The sequence below is a fragment of the Ylistrum balloti genome, unplaced genomic scaffold (assembly GCF_031769215.1).
Source record: "Ylistrum balloti isolate Yb309-2 unplaced genomic scaffold, AGI_CSIRO_Ybal_v1 Utg371000, whole genome shotgun sequence".
Lineage (NCBI taxonomy): Eukaryota > Metazoa > Mollusca > Bivalvia > Pectinida > Pectinidae > Ylistrum > Ylistrum balloti.
In genome coordinates, this window is record NW_026782558.1 from 889,211 (window position 1) to 907,222 (window position 18,012).

The following is an 18,012-nucleotide window of genomic DNA, read 5'->3' on the forward strand; positions in this document are numbered from 1 at the left end:
AGTTGATCTGGTAATGGACTATCTACCTAGCGAAGAACAGTTTGGTAGCAGTGAACACTCTGTCGCTGGATGTACATTGGGAACAACACCGTTTGTTTTCGTTCAAACTTTTGGCGAAACTTTCATGCCAGGTCAGTTAGTATAAAGGAAACTCTTTGGTCAGCACGGCCGACGTCTCTATTCCATAGTTGAACAACATGTTCCATTTGAACGCTTGGTGAAATCAACGATATCACACACGTGTTATATACAAAATATAGAGAGTAATGATCGTTATTACACTAATAACATTGTAAGTATGTGAAAGATAACTATTCTTTTGATGTAGCGGTGCTGTGATTGGCTAGATTTCCTAAGGTTTTTTTTATACTTTAGAAGGACAAAAAAAATACTTTCTCAAGTTGCATTGGGGTAAAATAATGGTACATTCTTAGGACATATCAAGTCTCGAGCCTTACACTAACCAGAAAATGTTTCAAAACTATAAATAGAGCCGATGTTTGTATATTAGATCACATAACTGATAGTACAATATAAACATGACGTCCGCTGATCAACGGAGACATTGCCCAACCTATGACAATCTTACCGTGAAATATTATGCTGAGTTGTACCGCAGGACCTCGTGGACTCGCGCTCTCCACTACCAAATAGATCAAGAAAACGCTAACATCCTCAGTGTTAGTATGAACTTTAACACAAGAAGTTACGTGCTAAACAGGCTAAACCACAAAAATGTGACGTCACAAACGGGATTATCTTATTTACCCATCATCGAATCATGTCACGTGAATTGTCTTTTCCATTAGTATCAACAGCAGGCCTAATATTGATGTTTCAATGATGTATTAAGATTTGCACAAAGAATTCCCGAGAGTGAAATTCGGCACTAGTGTAAAGGATAGATTTTTCAGGACGAATTCAACCTAACTACTTTATAAGAAGCGACGTTCAAAACCACGAAAGCTCATCCACTGAAACGCCGAAAGGTTGAAAGAGTGGAAGTAAAACCTGTTTAATAAATAAATAAATAAATAATTAAGTTCGCATTTATCTACTCACCTGGCTCGTGAGGCACTCCGGTAGTCTGGCTTACAAACGATGTAACGACGTAAGTATGAGAACATAGAAGGCGTCGATATTTAAAACCTCTTCTCTGTACAGTCATCAACATCAGAAATGAAAACAGTTCTATATCTTCCAAACTGCTCGTGTTAAATAAAATGTATATATAAACCAAGAACGTATGATATAGTATTATACGTTCCTGTACAAACTTCATATAGATTCACGTTGAATATTTTAATTTGTGAGACTAATGCGACTGTAAAATGGTAAGATATATGCGTGTCCATGATATCTGACACCGATCAGTGGAGAGAATTCCAAGATAAAAGTGTGTAATTGTATTATACTCCGAGTTACTCCACCAACATGGTATTAGTAGAAATCCTATAACTTTTGATCTCTGTAGGAAAGGTACAGCTATTGAGTGTAGACTATAATCTTTAATATTTCATCATCTTTACTACCGAAACAGCTCATTAGTTGTACCTGAAGCAACAACCACAATGCACACCGTCCCGGCACCAGCGCCTAGAAGTACTTCTTACAGCTATAAGCATTAAATGTAAACACAATTTGATTCCAGACAAATAATAACAATGTTCACATGTACAAATAATATACATGATGTATTTAACTCTGTTCATCAATCTTGTTTTCTGTAGACGAAGATAGCAGGTTGTTATTGAAATAACTTCAATATTTCCGAAGTATTTCTCAAACATTACGTCCATTAATTGAAATATCTACATGCGCGTACTTTTTTTCACGCACAGAAGAACAATACAACGTAATAGAAAGTTGTCACTATCAATCGTCACGCTTGAGGAAAACTATACCAACCTGACAAAAATAGACAATGACTCAACGTTGTCGTGTTTTTGGGATATATTGCACATATTGATGAAGAGTGATACTTATAGAATCATGGTGATATGTATTACTATGGGACCGCGTCAAAAATACATTATGTATATATTTATATTAAGTCTTTCATTGGTTTGTCGAAAATCTAAATAAATAATACGTTTTTTGATGAAGTGAAAGTAGACTTTGTTTTCATGACCTATGACTTATTACAAATGTTTCTGGTTAAGTATCACTACGCTAGCCATCTTTCTGTGAACAAGTGGAAATGTATAAGTTTTATTTATGTCTATAAGTCAAAGAATTAAATAATATTTTCATATGATAAATACGTAAAAAAACTAAAGCAATTAAATTAAGTTCTATGATTATTTTAAGCAGAACTATGTTTTTATCTCGGAGCTGTAACAGGTGTTTGTCGCGATAAGGAAGTAGGGTCATGATCATGTGCTTGAAGCGAATCAGCGGGTCAAGTTATCTCACCGTCTATTGTTGTGCTTACTACCTTATTTGGAATCAAATGTGTATACATGTATGTGGTGTCCGGTTTGAACTTTTATTATGAATTGGTGGTGTCATTTTGTAAAGATGTCTGCCGGCGTTTTCACTCTTCTTCTGTCACTAATAACAGCCGTGAGTTGTGATATATATTTACACAATCCAAGGTAAGTAATTATATCAATCACTGTATTTCTGTATACTATCAATTTCAATTGTTTCTGTAATTACTCCCCGATAACACATAGACGACGACTTTAGATTTATCAACATGTAAGGCTTGAATCACGTCGTTAGATTATGACAGAAGCCTGCACAGGCTTACACAGGTAATACAATGTGAAGCCCAGTAGTGTATATAATAGAGATTCGGTCGTTGATATCGATCGTATTGTTATGGCCAGCACAATATTGGCTGTGACGTTGAATGACAGACTAATAAATAACCGCAATACATCTATAAGAGGATTAAGATACTTCTGTACGTGTATAGATCATGGTAAAAGTTGAACAATGTTTCGACTTTCTTTACTTAATACCTACACAATGTGCATGGATTTTTTTTTCCAGTTTCTCAATTTTTGGGCAGTTATGAAGAATGCACTGAACACTTTTCTAAGTATGTACATCCCTATAAACTATTATCAAATTCTCAATCCAAGGTATCTTTCGTCTTCATTCCAAACAACTACCCTTTCAACACCTGGTATTTGCTTTTCCCATTCTTTATCATAAGTATATATACATATGAACTTTCCATTCTTCATCTGAAATACCATGGGCTATATCTTCCATCCCATGTATTTGCATATCAAACTTTCCATCCCAGGTATCTCTCCTCTTCATCGTAAGGTACCCACTTTCTCCAAGTCAGTGTTCCTGTCCTTCTTCATTCCAGAATCACAGTCATCTGACTTCCTCTCTCTCAGGTACCCTTCCTCCTCCATCCACAGTACCTGCCCTCCTCGATTGCAGGTTTACAATTACCTGCTCTCTTCCATCTTAGGTCACTTGTCCTCCTCTATTCCAAGGTCAGTCACCTACTCTCTTCTTCTAAGCGAGGTTACCTGCCCCCCTCCCTCCTCCATCCCAGGTCACCTATTGTCCTTCAGCCTAGTTCATCTGCTCTGACTCCTCCTTCCCAGGTACCCACCAACCTCCATCCCGATTTCATCTACCCATTCTCCTCTATCTCAGATACCAGTCATCTTTCGTCCAAGGTACTTTTTATCCTTCATTATTAATATGAGACAACACAAATTTAACTTGCTGTTTTGGTACTATTACATAAATTTTGGACTGAGATTTAGAAATGTTTGATGAGAATGTGTCTGACTTGTCTGAGCACAGGCACCACACTTGTCTAAATATCTGAACACTCCCACTATTTGTGTATAGACAGACAAGTCAGGTCCCTATGGTCTTAGGGAGGGTCAAGGTTCCAGCCTAAGTGTGTCATGTGTATTAAGGAGAGGAAATGACCTGTAATTGTAGAGTCATTGATTAAGGAAGTACCTTCCACAGTGATATATCATTGACCTCTGACCTGTAATGACACTTAATAGGGGACATCTGATGAAGAGTACATTATAGAATGGCCTCAGGTAAGTCTTCTCTCAGTTAACAACAAAAAGGATAAACAGTATTTGATTTTGAAGATGTGGTAGTGTAGAGTACTATAGTTATAAGTTCCAGATCAAATGTTAAAATGAGGTGCGTCTTTTGTCTCACCACTTGAGTTCCCTGTTTTTCCTGCAAGTTTAGAAAAATGTTTTGTTCTGGTTGTGAAAAAGAGGTTGACATTTTCTTAAGAAAGTCCGTCAATGAGAAACATAAAGTTTCAATTGTTTTGTTCATTTCTACATCAATTCTAACAGCAGTCATCTTTTCTATTGTATGCTAATTGCAATTTGTTGCTTGAAATGAACTGAAATGAACATTATGACAAATTTAGGATTGTCAATCAATGACCATCGTCGTCAAAGTGACCATTGACTCTTCACACATTGCCACTTGACACCAATGACCTAATCCATACTCTGTACACTTTGTATAAAATATGGATCGGTGGGTAAGGAATTTAAGTTGCTTTCATGTGACTACACACTAAATATTTCTCATATCCTTGATGTATGTTATATTATACAAGTATGTCATATTTTCAGAGTTTACAGTAATATTGCATGGTAATTTCTGAATACCACTGGGACAAAGGTGGTTAATCTATCATGAGTTCCATTGTTAAAGAAACTTAAGTCAACTATATAAAGAAATTGAAACCATCTATAAATAGCTACATACCTGTAATTAAAGGTGTGTTCAGTCATGATGAAGCAGTTTACATTGTGATGGAGTCACACAATATGAAGTTTCATGACCTACATTGCAATTTTCTCAGGTTTTGTATTTCTCAGATGTTTCGCTCTATAGTTGTGTGAAATGAATGAAGTTGTTTATTGATAGAATGATGCTTACTAATACATTAGTCAGAAAGTCCATATACACAAGGTGTGTGTGTCACATTAGACAGAATGTCAGTATACACAAGGTGTGTGTGTCACATTAGACAGAATGTCCTTATACACAAGGTGTCTGTGTCACATTAGACAGAATGTCAGTATACACAAGGTGTCTGTGTCACATTAGACAGAATGTCAGTATACACAAGGTGTCTGTGTCACATTAGACAGAATGTCAGTATACACAAGGTGTGTGTGTAACATTAGACAGAATGTCAGTATACACAAGGTGTCTGTGTCACATTAGACAGAATGTACACAAGGTAACATTGTCAGTATACACAAGGTGTCTGTGTCACATTAGACAGAATGTCAGTATACACAAGGTGTCTGTGTAACATTAGACAGAATGTCAGTATACACAAGGTGTCTGTGTCACATTAGACAGAATGTCAGTATACACAAGGTGTCTGTGTCACATTAGACAGAATGTCAGTATACACAAGGTGTCTGTGTCACATTAGACAGAATGTCAGTATACACAAGGTGTCTGTGTAACATTAGACAGAATGTCAGTATACACAAGGTGTCTGTGTAACATTAGACAGAATGTCAGTATACACAAGGTGTCTGTGTAACATTAGACAGAATGTCAGTATACACAAGGTGTCTGTGTAACATTAGACAGAATGTCCTTATACACAAGGTGTCTGTGTAACATTAGACAGAATGTCAGTATACACAAGGTGTCTGTGTAACATTAGACAGAATGTCAGTATACACAAGGTGTCTGTGTCACATTAGACAGAATGTCAGTATACACAAGGTGTCTGTGTAACATTAGACAGAATGTCAGTATACACAAGGTGTGTCTGTGTCACATTAGACAGAATGTCAGTATACACAAGGTGTGTCTGTGTCACATTAGACAGAATGTCAGTATACACAAGGTGTGTCTGTGTAACATTAGACAGAATGTCAGTATACACAAGGTGTCTGTGTAACATTAGACAGAATGTCAGTATACACAAGGTGTCTGTGTAACATTAGACAGAATGTCAGTATACACAAGGTGTCTGTGTAACATTAGACAGAATGTCAGTATACACAAGGTGTCTGTGTAACATTAGACAGAATGTCAGTATACACAAGGTGTCTGTGTAACATTAGACAGAATGTCAGTATACACAAGGTGTCTGTGTCACATTAGACAGAATGTCAGTATACACAAGACGGTTATAATTACACTTCTTTGTGAAGGATTAGTCAGAGTTTCTAATAATGTCTGAAGGTTTGCTTGACACTTGTTTCTATTTTTTGATGAAATGAGATTTTCATATCTAATGGTTTTCACTTTTCATTAATCATTCACAATCTGGTTTTTATTTTTGACATTCCGCTTAACTTGTTGGCCAAACTTTACCTTCAAATTCAAGACACTTCAGTAAATTTTTAGGATTTGACCTTTCATCCATTCCAGTTTTCTCTGTACAAACGCTACTATAGCCTGACTTCCTTTGATGAATTCTAATGAACTCCAGTTTTCTGCAAGCTAATCTGAATAATAACTTCAAAACTACTGAAAATTGTATTAAAAAAAAAGAAGTTATTTTTCAGCAGCAGATATGATTTTGTATATATGCAATTTCCAAACCTTTTATCTCCCTGTAGGATATCAAATTTTGCTCTGTCCGTCCATGCATCCGTCCGTGCAAGGTCTTTTCTGGACCATTGCTCTGAGACTGTTCAAGATGATTACTCAAAACTTTGCACAGTTATTAATTTAGTACTGAAGTAATGTCTTTTGCCCTTGGGAAGTTCTCCATTTAAATATTTTTCTGTTGACATGGAAACAGATAGGCCAAACCACAAAGTTTAGTTTTTCCACACAAGTTCTCTTAAAATAACAAATAGAAATTTCTTTTTTTTCTGTTGTCTGTCAAAAATAGCATTTGTCATTGACAAAGTTTTTTTAATTAGTGATTCTCATATTTATATATCCCATAATTAATTATGTAACAAAGTTGCTGATTTTGTAGTCATTTGCGAATGATGCCCAACCATCCTCAAAAATATCAGCTTTTAAAGATGATCTACATTACAATATTGTTAACAGTGGTGGAATGGAATTAACACCTGTTTTAGTAATATTGACATATGATTTTGTGTCATTCTTTTAAACAGCAGGGTACGGAGGGTAATCTCATACGTTATGGTTATATTCTTGTGATTGATATTTTTTAGTAATTTTTATTTTTTTCATTTTTGGTTTTGGTTCTGGTAATTCAGAGGAAGTAATTCATTTCTGTTATGCATATTTTGCATATTTTATTTGTTTTGATAAATACACATGTCTGTCAGAGGAGGTAATGCTATCTGATGAACTGTATTTATTTGAGTATTTTCAGATGAAAGTTACTTGCTTTTTCAGACGAAATTTCGTCTGTATGTTTTTGTTTTTATTTTTATTTATTTCAGGGAAAATAACTTTTTACTGTTTCGCTGCTGATATGCTTTTTTTTTTTTAATTTTTCAGGGGAAGTAACAATAGACTCGATGAAGAAACACGGAACAGAGCAAACAATAACAGGTACGTCATAGATATGTAATAATGTGGCATCAGTTTATCAACGAATAGGTATATTATGTTCTCCGTGGAGATACTTTAAATATCCAGAGGCTATTTAGTATCATGAATTATTATGATACATTGGATAATTTACATCATAAATTATAGGCAACTTAAAATGTATTAGCAAAAAGTGTATTGAAATTGAAGTGTTTGACATTCCACAGGTCACTTGTGAAAGCTTTGTGAAAGAAAAATGGGAATGCAAGTAGATTCATTATCAAAATTATTTTCTGATGTTTGTGTTACTTGTGCGTTTGTATTATACTGGATAAAAGGCTTGTAGCTAGAAAAACATCAATATGAATTAGATTCTCTTTAGTTCCTTTGACTGATGTGTTGTACTGTGTTCACAATAGTTCCTGTGACTGATGTGTCGTACTGTGTTCACAATAGTTCCTGTGACTGATGTGTCACACTGTGTTCACAATAGTTCCTGTGACTGGTGTGTCGTACTGTGTTCACAATAGTTCCTGTGACTGATGTGTCACACTGTGTTCACAATAGTTCCTGTGACTGATGTGTCGTACTGTGTTCACAATAGTTCCTGTGACTGATGTGTCGTACTGTGTTCACAATAGTTCCTGTGACTGATGTGTCATACTGTGTTCACAATAGTTCCTGTGACTGATGTGTCGTACTGTGTTCACAATAGTTCCTGTGACTGATGTGTCGTACTGTGTTTACAATAGTTCCTGTGACTGATGTGTCACACTGTGTTAACAATAGTTTCTCTGACTGATGTGTCGTACTGTGTTCACAATAGTTCCTGTGACTGATGTGTCGTACTGTGTTCACAATAGTTCCTGTGACTGATGTGTCGTACTGTGTTCACAATAGTTCCTGTGACTGATGTGTCGTACTGTGTTCACAATAGTTCCTGTGACTGATCTGTCGTACTGTGTTAACAATAGTTCCTGTGAATGATGTGTCGTACTGTGTTCACAATAGTTCCTGTGACTGGTGTGTCGTACTGTGTTAACAATGGTTTCTCTGATTTATTGTGAAGTATTTCATTCATTGTTCACACAAAGATGATACTTTAGATATGTTGTATTTACATGGGCAATTTTAGTCTAAAATTCTGATTAATTGGATGAGTTCACATTGAAAGTGAAATTCTTTTCATAACTAAAGATAATTATGCTATGGAAAGCTCTGTCATCACTCCACATCAGGAATATTTTGAAAAATACTGCAATATTTTCTGAAATGTTGGGAAGATTTTAATTTGTTTTCTTAATTTCATGAAAACACACTTTTCATTGAGAGGAAACTTCCTGCTTTTGACGGCAAAACGGGTGAAAAAATCGCCGATGCGAAGCATGTACATTTATAACTGTCAGCATTGTTGTTTGTGATGTTAATGTTTGTATAATTATCATCAGCACTGTGATTTAAAACAAGAGACAGCTCTAACTAATGTCATTGTCTGTTGCCTTTATGCTGTAAATACAGATACACATGAGCGAGTTTACCTGCATGGGGAAATCATCTATTTTAATACATCATTTTCATAGTAAAATATATAAGATAGGCAAGCTATTTGTCATACCTATCTCTTGTGTTAATATTGGGAGCAAAAAACTATTTCTTCAGAATTTCTCATCGTGTTTTGCCTGCAAGTATTTTATCTAAAAATGTGAAATATTTAATTGATACCAATTGAATTAAATTAACAGGTGTTTTATTTCATGTGAGAGAGATGTGTCGTCCCTAATTACCTCCGGAAATACTATTATTAAACATCGCTCTCTCCCTTAAGGATACCAAATTTTGAATGCGAAAGTTTTCTAGAAGTTATTACTGCTTAATATAGGATTGAAGGCTTGCAGCTATATATATCTGCTGATAAGCCCGCTCATATTATTGCTTTTCAATAAGAATGTTTATGAATACTTCACCATTGTCTGGTAATAATGCCACACCTGATTTGAATCAGAGGTGTGTTGATTTTGTGGACTTATGGTAGGATGGATTGATATTGTAAATAGGATGAGTGACAGTTAAATTTTTGTTTATGGTTTCAGAATGTTTGACTCCCAGAACAATAATCGGGGTGGTTACAATGTAGGTTCTCTGTATTATTATTCTGGGTCCATTCTCCAGATTGAATGGTAAGTTGAAATTATTATCACAAGTTCAATGTTAGTGTTTTCATATAGAATGATAACATTAATGTGATTTAAATAATCAATTAATGAACAGTTATTTGATGCTATCAAAGATATGTTGACCTGTCTATAAACCAAAATAGTAGGCTTTAAAATGTTCGTAATTATATAATTGTCATTTATGGAGAATAAAAGAAGAGAAAGTTAGAAAAGTAAAGGAAAGTGATAGAATAATTTTGTAGTATAAGAATAAAATCAATCACACATTACGATGTTTATGTACAAATATTGTTTTTTGTAACATTTACAAAATTTTAAAGAAAGAATGATACAAAAAAAATTATACATTTAGGACAAACCAGCATTCCTGTGACAGTCCTAACTGCCACTGTGAGTTGGTGATTCAATACATGTGTCACAACCTCGTCAGGGATGGTGCCACCACAAAGTAAGTACAGCTGGTGTAGTTGTGTATTACTCCGATTTTAGTCAGTTCACTAAAATCTGATTGGTGTTTTCAGTATCTGTTCCTGACATGATGATAAGAGTTATGCCCCTTTGAATAATTAGTCGCAGGATCTTTTAAACAGATTAAAATTTTTATGATAATAACTTAACTAAAACAGGTTCATTTTGAATGTTGTTACTGTAATATGATATGGAGCAACTTAAAGTTCCATAGACAGGTAGGTTTTAGTGTAATCATATTACCTAGGCGTAGTAAACTAACACTGGTGGTTTGTGTAGAAGGGGTTGTAAATCTGGAGTATACATTTACAGTTAGGGCAGACATGAATTAGACTTAAAAGTAAAAATATCTATAAGACTTTACTAAATAAAGAAAAAATAAAATTCTACATCTTGGTTTATTTGAAGGACCATTCCGGAGGCTAACAATCAAAATGAATGTGAAAACTTCGACTGTAACACAGATAAGGAGTACGGCATGAACGAGGATATTCATCACTATAGCAACTGTCGTATGAGGCAGCGCAACAAAGGACTCTTCACTGCTGACCAGGTAACCATTAAGAAAATTAAAAATATCTGTTGGTTAATTATGACAAATTTCTAAGCAGCAATAAGCAAAATATAGAATTAAAAAAAAAGGAGAAATGTGATTTTATAGCTGCGATAACCTTGTTGTCAATGACATGAACGGGTAGTTGGCAATTATGACTGTATGAGAGATGTCACTCCTGTCTGTGGTAGCTGTTTCCAATGGTGTATAAGACATTTAAATATCCTTCATATTTAAAATTTACTTTGAATCAGTGGTCATAAAAATATGGGACCTTTTTCTGTTTTAGAATTTGAATCAGCGTAATAGACAGTATGCTGTGAACACACGTCAGAATCCAAATGGCAATCGCCGTGGCTACGAGTGTCCTGAGGAACGGGACTATTACCCGTACTGGCACCCATCACCGTGGAAGGTATACCACATCATTGGATTTTGTAAAGACAATCAGAATCTATATTATCTTATCATAAATTAATCAAAAGTCTTTATCAGGCAGGTGAATAATATTAGTGATAAAAATTGCACATCGGAAATTTATTGTTCTTTGATGTTACTGTTGAGAAAATTGCGTAAGTGATTCTTCGGAAAATACCAAGTAAAAAGGTTCTTTTTAAGTTAAAATACATTGTGAGAAAAAAGCGCAAAAATTACAAATGAATGAATTTTTTTATTGCAATGTGAAGGAAGTTAGTGTAAATATTTTGCTGATTTTTTTTATTAATTGAACAACAATTTGACTTTTCAAGATACAAAAGTCCCGATATAGATAAATAGTGAGAATGATAAGGTCAAAGGTCACACCAATAGGTCCACTTACTATAAAACGAAATAACAAGCAGATTTATAATTGTGTCATCTGATGTAACTGATACATATCTGTGGAATCTTTTTAGGACATAGTTGTGATGACCAATGACGTCAGCCGATGCGCTTACTACCAAAGGGAAAGTGAAAACACCAAGTCACGTTGGGGTTGCTATCTCCCTCGGGATATGATTCTCGAAAATTACAAAGGTTTCACCATTCCCAATAACAAACAGGATTGTGAGGTAAGTAATTCTTTCCAAAATAGAGATACTTTACACATTATTAATGTATAAAAAATATGATGTCTGATTACAAAATTGATTAATTTTCTGGATGATACATTTAAATAGATCTAATATTTGTTGCCTTCTCTTTCATTCCTTGTTTATTTGTAGGAGTTCACTTACCCTAATAATGACCCTGATGGAGGTGTGAGAGGAATTTGGAGAGAATTTCCGTCTCATGGGTTATCTCCCCCTGATTGTCGTGAGACAGAATTCACTCGTGACAACCATCTTGGTAACGGCCTCGGTGGTCATCCCAATGTCTACAACTGGACCATTCCAGACATCAGCCATGAAAACTGTGTCGTAAGAATGAGGTAAAAACATTTCTGCAAATAATTTCAGACGGCACAACCTCAAATCATTAAAATTGAATCACATACTTAAATTTACAGATTTATCAACAGAGTTTATGAACAGACCTGTTCATTTCTTGTAAAACAATTCAGACTGATATTTCAAATCCTCCAAACAAAAGGTACTGGTGTCTAGTGTTTTATTTACACAAGTCTTTGATGAGTGGGGAATGCCTGATAATGCCTAAGCTAGGATTCACAAAATTCTTATTTATCTATTCTTCAAAAAGGCACAAAAAAACTTGAATAAAGTAAGTATGTAATGACATTTAAGTGAATACTGTCAAAAGAACACAATCTCTAAAGAAATCTCTCAACTGAGGTGGTCTCTCAGCTGAGGAAGTCTAAATGGAGGTATTACTCTTCAAAGGAGGCCATCAAACAAAGATGGTCTCTTAACAGAGGTGGTCTCTTAACAGAGGTGGTATATTAATGGTGTTTGTCAATTGACAGAGGGAGTCTCTGTACATAGGTAGACACTTAACATAAATTGTATCTCAAATAAGGTTAGTTCTTAATGGATGTGGTCACTTCACAGAAGGATTACTTAACCGAGATCATGTAACATAGGTGGTCTCTTACCAGAGGTAGTCACCTAAGAGAAGAGGTCTTTGTTTTGTTGTCTTTGAACAGAGGTTTGTCTGTCCTTTATGTTATTTGTAGAGGAGGTCTCTCTACAGGTTTTCTTGACTCTCTTAACAGAGGAGGTTTCTTTACAGGGATGTTATCGCAGCAGAGATGTTCTTTAAAGAGGAGATAGTCTCCTAACAAGAACAAATGTAAATTTGTAACTAATAGTTCAGGTTAAATTTTAACTCAGTTTTTGGTAACTTGTTTGCATATTATTCAAAACATTTTATTTGATCCACAGATACAACATATCCACTAATGATTATGACCCCTGGAACACAACCTCAGCAAATAACTCGCCCAATCTGGCCCCTACATATGGCTTCCCCAGTCAAACAGCAGCAGAACAGAGAGGCTATGTGTTCGAGGAATATCCCGATGTGAAGTTGTTTGATGATGCAGAATTCACTCTGGAGTTAGCCATCAACACTGCACAGTATGGGCGGACCTTTCAGGACAGGTAAAGAACTCTTTAAGCTCATGTCAAGTTCAAATATATTTAATTCATCGTCAGAGGCTGTTATTGTAAGTGTTCTTCATAGACCTGCAGAAAAAAGACTGTGATTCATGTTATAGGATTATTTAACATATATAGGAGTTACTCTTGTCATAGCCAATTTCAGGTCTTTACCTTCCTGCAGATGCTGGGCTCTTCATATAGCACTGTCTGTGGGCTGTTGTCCATTGTCCTCCCAACTGATGTCTGTCCGTGAACAATCCTCCTTACACCTATTTCTGGACAAGGGCTGGATAGCTCTTTCTCAGATTTTATGTATAGGTTCCCCTTGGTCTCTTTTTTTTTTCTTTAGATTTTTGGGACTGAATCAGAAAAAAAGATAGTTGACAGGTTACCATATTGGATTTAATAACTAAAGAGTATTATTGCTATTTTCAATTTCATATAATTCAGAGTAAGAACAGAGGAAAGGGAGATAATCTTGGAATATTGAATGACATTATTTCAGATCCCATTCCTTTGCTATACGGAAGAAGCCAGCAGGATACGAGAATACCCAGATACACAACCTTAATGTGAGAGGAAAGAGAGGGAACATTGTACAGGTGTACCCTTCTGTGGAGTATGACTTTGTACCCAATGACCTGCAGCTTTCTGTAGGGGAGGCTGTACATATACAGTAAGTACTGATGATATGTCCATTGACTTTAAGTGCTCTGTTGGGAATACCATACAAATACAGTGAGCAAATGTCATATAACCTATGACCTGCAGTTCCCTGATAGGGATGCTGCATATATTACAAGGATTGTGTATGATGTAACCTACGACCTACAGCTCTCTACAGGAAATGTACATATTACAATGATTGTGTATGATATAACCTCTGACCTACAGCTCTCTACAGGAAATGTACATATTACAATGATTGTGTATGATATAACCTCTGACCTATAGCTCTCTACAGGAAATGTACATATTACAATGATTGTGTATGATATAACCTCTGACCTACAGCTCTCTACAGGAAATGTACATATTACAATGATTTTGTATGATATAACCTCTGACCTATAGCTCTCTACAGGAAATGTACATATTACAATGATTGTGTATGATATAACCTCTGACCTACAGCTCTCTACAGGAAATGTACATATTACAATGATTTGTGTATGATATAACCTCTGACCTATAGCTCTCTACAGGAAATGTACATATTACAATGATTTGTGTATGATATAACCTCTGACCTATAGCTCTCTACAGAAGACCTTGTTTATGAACAATAAGTATATGATTAGTAGAGTACATTGCAAATAATTTGAACTTTAAACATTTCTGCCTTTTGACAATTGATCTTAAATATTATAGTTGTTGGTGTAAATTTGTAGCAAATATAAATTATACAGCTGCATCCAACAAAGTTGTGCTGACTCTTGACATGCATGTTGAGTATATGCTGGTGGTTTTGAGAGTGAGCCTATCCTTAGTATAGCGATTGTTCTTCTTTTAGATAATCAGAAATGTTTAAGCCCCTAAAACAATTTGAACTGGTGTAAAATACACTCCTACTATGTATAAAGTATTTTTTGAGTGTTTGTATTTACATTTCAGGTGGACAGGGTCCAACACAAACAATGCCAACAATGAAGGAAATGGCCTGGCACGCACAGACAGGAACAACATTCTTCAGCTGAGACCCAGAAATTTCCCAGAAGGCAGTGGGGTACAGTTTGGCCCAGGAAGTGTGTTTGGTCACTATGGCAACAATTACCCTGACCATCTGTCAAACTCTAGTTTCCTTGGAATGTCCAGAACTGATTTAGGTCATCTTGCCATGAATTCTCCAGGTAGGCAACTTTGTACTTTTATGTTAGAAATATTTGATGTATTTTCATGTTTCTTGGAGTGATGAAAGGCAGCTGAACAAAAATTTGATTTTTAACCACATATACCAAGTTCAAGGTCGTCATTACTATAGATAGAATAAATTTTATCTTATATTCTCATGTGATGTTTCAGTTTATGCTTGCTCTTGAACATTCTGTTTCTCTCATCTACATGCATTTAAAAGTGTAAATTTTGATTCTGTTATTTCATTGCACGTATCACATGTTTTTTTTGTTTTTTGTTTTTTAATTTTCTACCTTAAATACAATAGGTCAATTTGGAGGAGAGTTGTCCCAACTTGATGATGCAGGACCATACTTTGATTTGGGCCTGAGGAAAGTCAGTCAGACAGGGACTTACCATTACATGTGTACCAGAAATAATGACTTCTCCAACCGTGACCAGAAGGGAAGGGTCACAGTTTTCCCCTTTCCGCAGCGCTTCACTTCCATTGGCTGGACGGGAGGACAGGTTGCTCTCCCTACAGGGTAAGATATTTACATTTATATCTCGCTACTAACAGAGTCAGATCTGTCTCCCCATAGGGAGGGTCTGTAAAAATTTCTACATACCCTACAAAAATACTGCTTTAGAAGTTTAAATGGTATTGTGAATATACAGATTGAACTTGGAACATGGTTGTTAGTGGAGCCTGATATCTTTTCCAATGCTTTGTGTACGTGTACAATTTGTATATGTGCATTGAGTGAGAGCCCTCTTGCATGAGGACATATATTTGTATACATACGTGCTTTTGTTGACATCTAATAAATTTGTTATAAAAAGAAAAAAAAAATTCTTTTGATCTGCAGATGGACTTACCAGTATACGACCTTCATCACATGTAAATTTCTCTCCTTTACAGAAAAGCTTCAGTAAACATTGAGCAAGGAGCTTTTACAGGGCTACAGAAATTGACACTGGCAGAATGGACAAGGACGCAAGGGGACAATAAACTGAGTGGCATTGGTCGTTCTATGCAGGTGAGTGAAGGTTGCGATAGAGCTGGAGTGAAACTTGTCTTATTTGACAACGTGTTATAGGGCTGTATCGACTTACTCAACAGTCTTGTTATTGGGGATCAACATGCAGACCCATGATTTGGACATGTAATAGTAGGAATATGCAGTGGTACAATGAGGCCATAACATTGGAGATTGACAGTAGTAAAGTGGACTGAAACAAGCCGTTTTAGTGATGAGGTGAAGCATAAAACGAACACGGATAATTAACCAATAATTAGTATTGTACCGTTTTACTTTTTGACGGGGACATATTTATTGTGTTAAGGAATTGGACTCATTATCAATATATAAAATAATAAATCTTTAAATAAGCTTAAAAACTGACCGTATTTTGTTTCAGTATGGTGATGAATATGCAAGCGACTTTTTGCTACTGTCCCCAGAATCTCAGCTAACTGACGATGCACAGAAAATCACAATCACCATGATGATTGATGAGGATGCCTATAACCCTGAGGCTTATCGATCATCTCAGGACTCTCTCGGCACATGGGTCAAGGTGGATGCAAATGTCGATGGTGCAAGGTTGACAATGCAATCTAACAGAGGGGGCGTGTTTGTTGTTCGTTCCCATAGTAACTATGGACCAATCATAGGTATTGTTGTAGCTTGTGTAGCACTTGTCATCATTGTAGTGGGCGTTATCATTTACTTCAAACGACACCCAGAGCGATGGATAGCACTCAAGAAGTCGTCAAAATATCTCGAACGCTCGATGCAAGAAAAAGTCTAATTTCCTTAGGAGGCGAAGACCCTTGAATTGATAGAAAAAATATTTTAAAAAACTTGAAGAATTTTTCAGAATAAATAATATCAAATATTTCAGGGAAGAAAAAAAAAGGTCACACAATTTTTGAGTATTAAAAATATGTATCTTGAAATACAATACCATTGTCAAGAAGATTTCTAACTGTTACCATTATTTTAATTCATATATCAAGAGCCGTCTATAGTTCACTTGTTGTAACATGAAATGTGATGGAAACAATTTTGCAGATTCTTTTTATCAAAGGCTCAATCAAATCCTGATCAATTACTTTATTTTTCTGTAATTTTAGATTTTTTGTAGTTCACCAAAATCTTAGAGTAAAAAAAAGGAGATGTGTTTTCTCTTTCAATTTTGTTCTATTTTTAGGGGTCAATATTCTCTGATTTTATTCCATTTTTGAAAAATGGCAAAAAAAAAGAGCCCTTGGAAAGAAACAGTTTGTACAAAACACAAATGTGTGAATTATGATATGATAGTATTAGATTACAAGATAACATATCAGGATTTTATATTGTAGGAATTACTGTCCTGTTTAAGGTCTTGATGAATCTTTCTTGCTCTTTTTTATAGGCAGGGAAGTTTTCCATTCCAGGGATGCGTAACACTTTCATTTGATGTACTTACCATAAATATGTGCGTAGAGTGGCAAAAACTGATGTGTTGTGTCCAAATTAAATGCTCAAAAGATTAATTTTGCAGATAATAAATGCAGATGAAATGGTTGATGGTAAAATTTGTATATAATCATCTGACAGAATTTTAGCTAATGATACTCTTGCTGTGTTTTTGAAGAAAGCAGTAGTTTGTGGGACCAAAATATTTTTTAAGTGAAAAAAAGAAAAAACAAAAAAAAATTAAAAAAACATGTCATTAAAAGTGATACAGCATGATAAGATAAGGAAGTTAAATTTTCACAAAATAAAATGTTTTGTTGTCTTATTTTATGCTTCAGAAATATAGAAGATATGATAAAGGACAAAATGTTTTCTTTTTTCCTTTTCCAAAAATCATATGTACAGAGATCTTTTTCAAGTTAGTTACCTATAACTGGTAAGATAGTTACTTGGCACCAGTAAAATTACTGTAGGTCATTAACGGCAAGAAAAATATTCTTACTTTCTGGAATTTATCGTAT

The 18,012-nt window shown here is 35.2% G+C and overlaps 1 protein-coding gene across 1 annotated transcript; it reads left to right on the top strand.

Annotated features, from left to right (window-relative positions):
* Positions 1-2,520: 2,520 nt before the first annotated feature.
* Positions 2,521-16,841, top strand: LOC132559991 (protein DD3-3-like). The gene is made up of 14 exons (XM_060224640.1): positions 2,521-2,597; positions 7,426-7,479; positions 9,549-9,635; positions 9,985-10,080; positions 10,509-10,653; positions 10,943-11,068; positions 11,550-11,705; positions 11,859-12,064; positions 12,975-13,193; positions 13,699-13,869; positions 14,808-15,043; positions 15,355-15,571; positions 15,949-16,066; positions 16,449-16,841. Exons 1-14 carry the CDS (start codon positions 2,521-2,523, stop codon positions 16,839-16,841), a joined length of 2,301 nt encoding a protein of 766 aa, XP_060080623.1.
* The last annotated feature ends 1,171 nt before the right edge of the window (positions 16,842-18,012 follow it).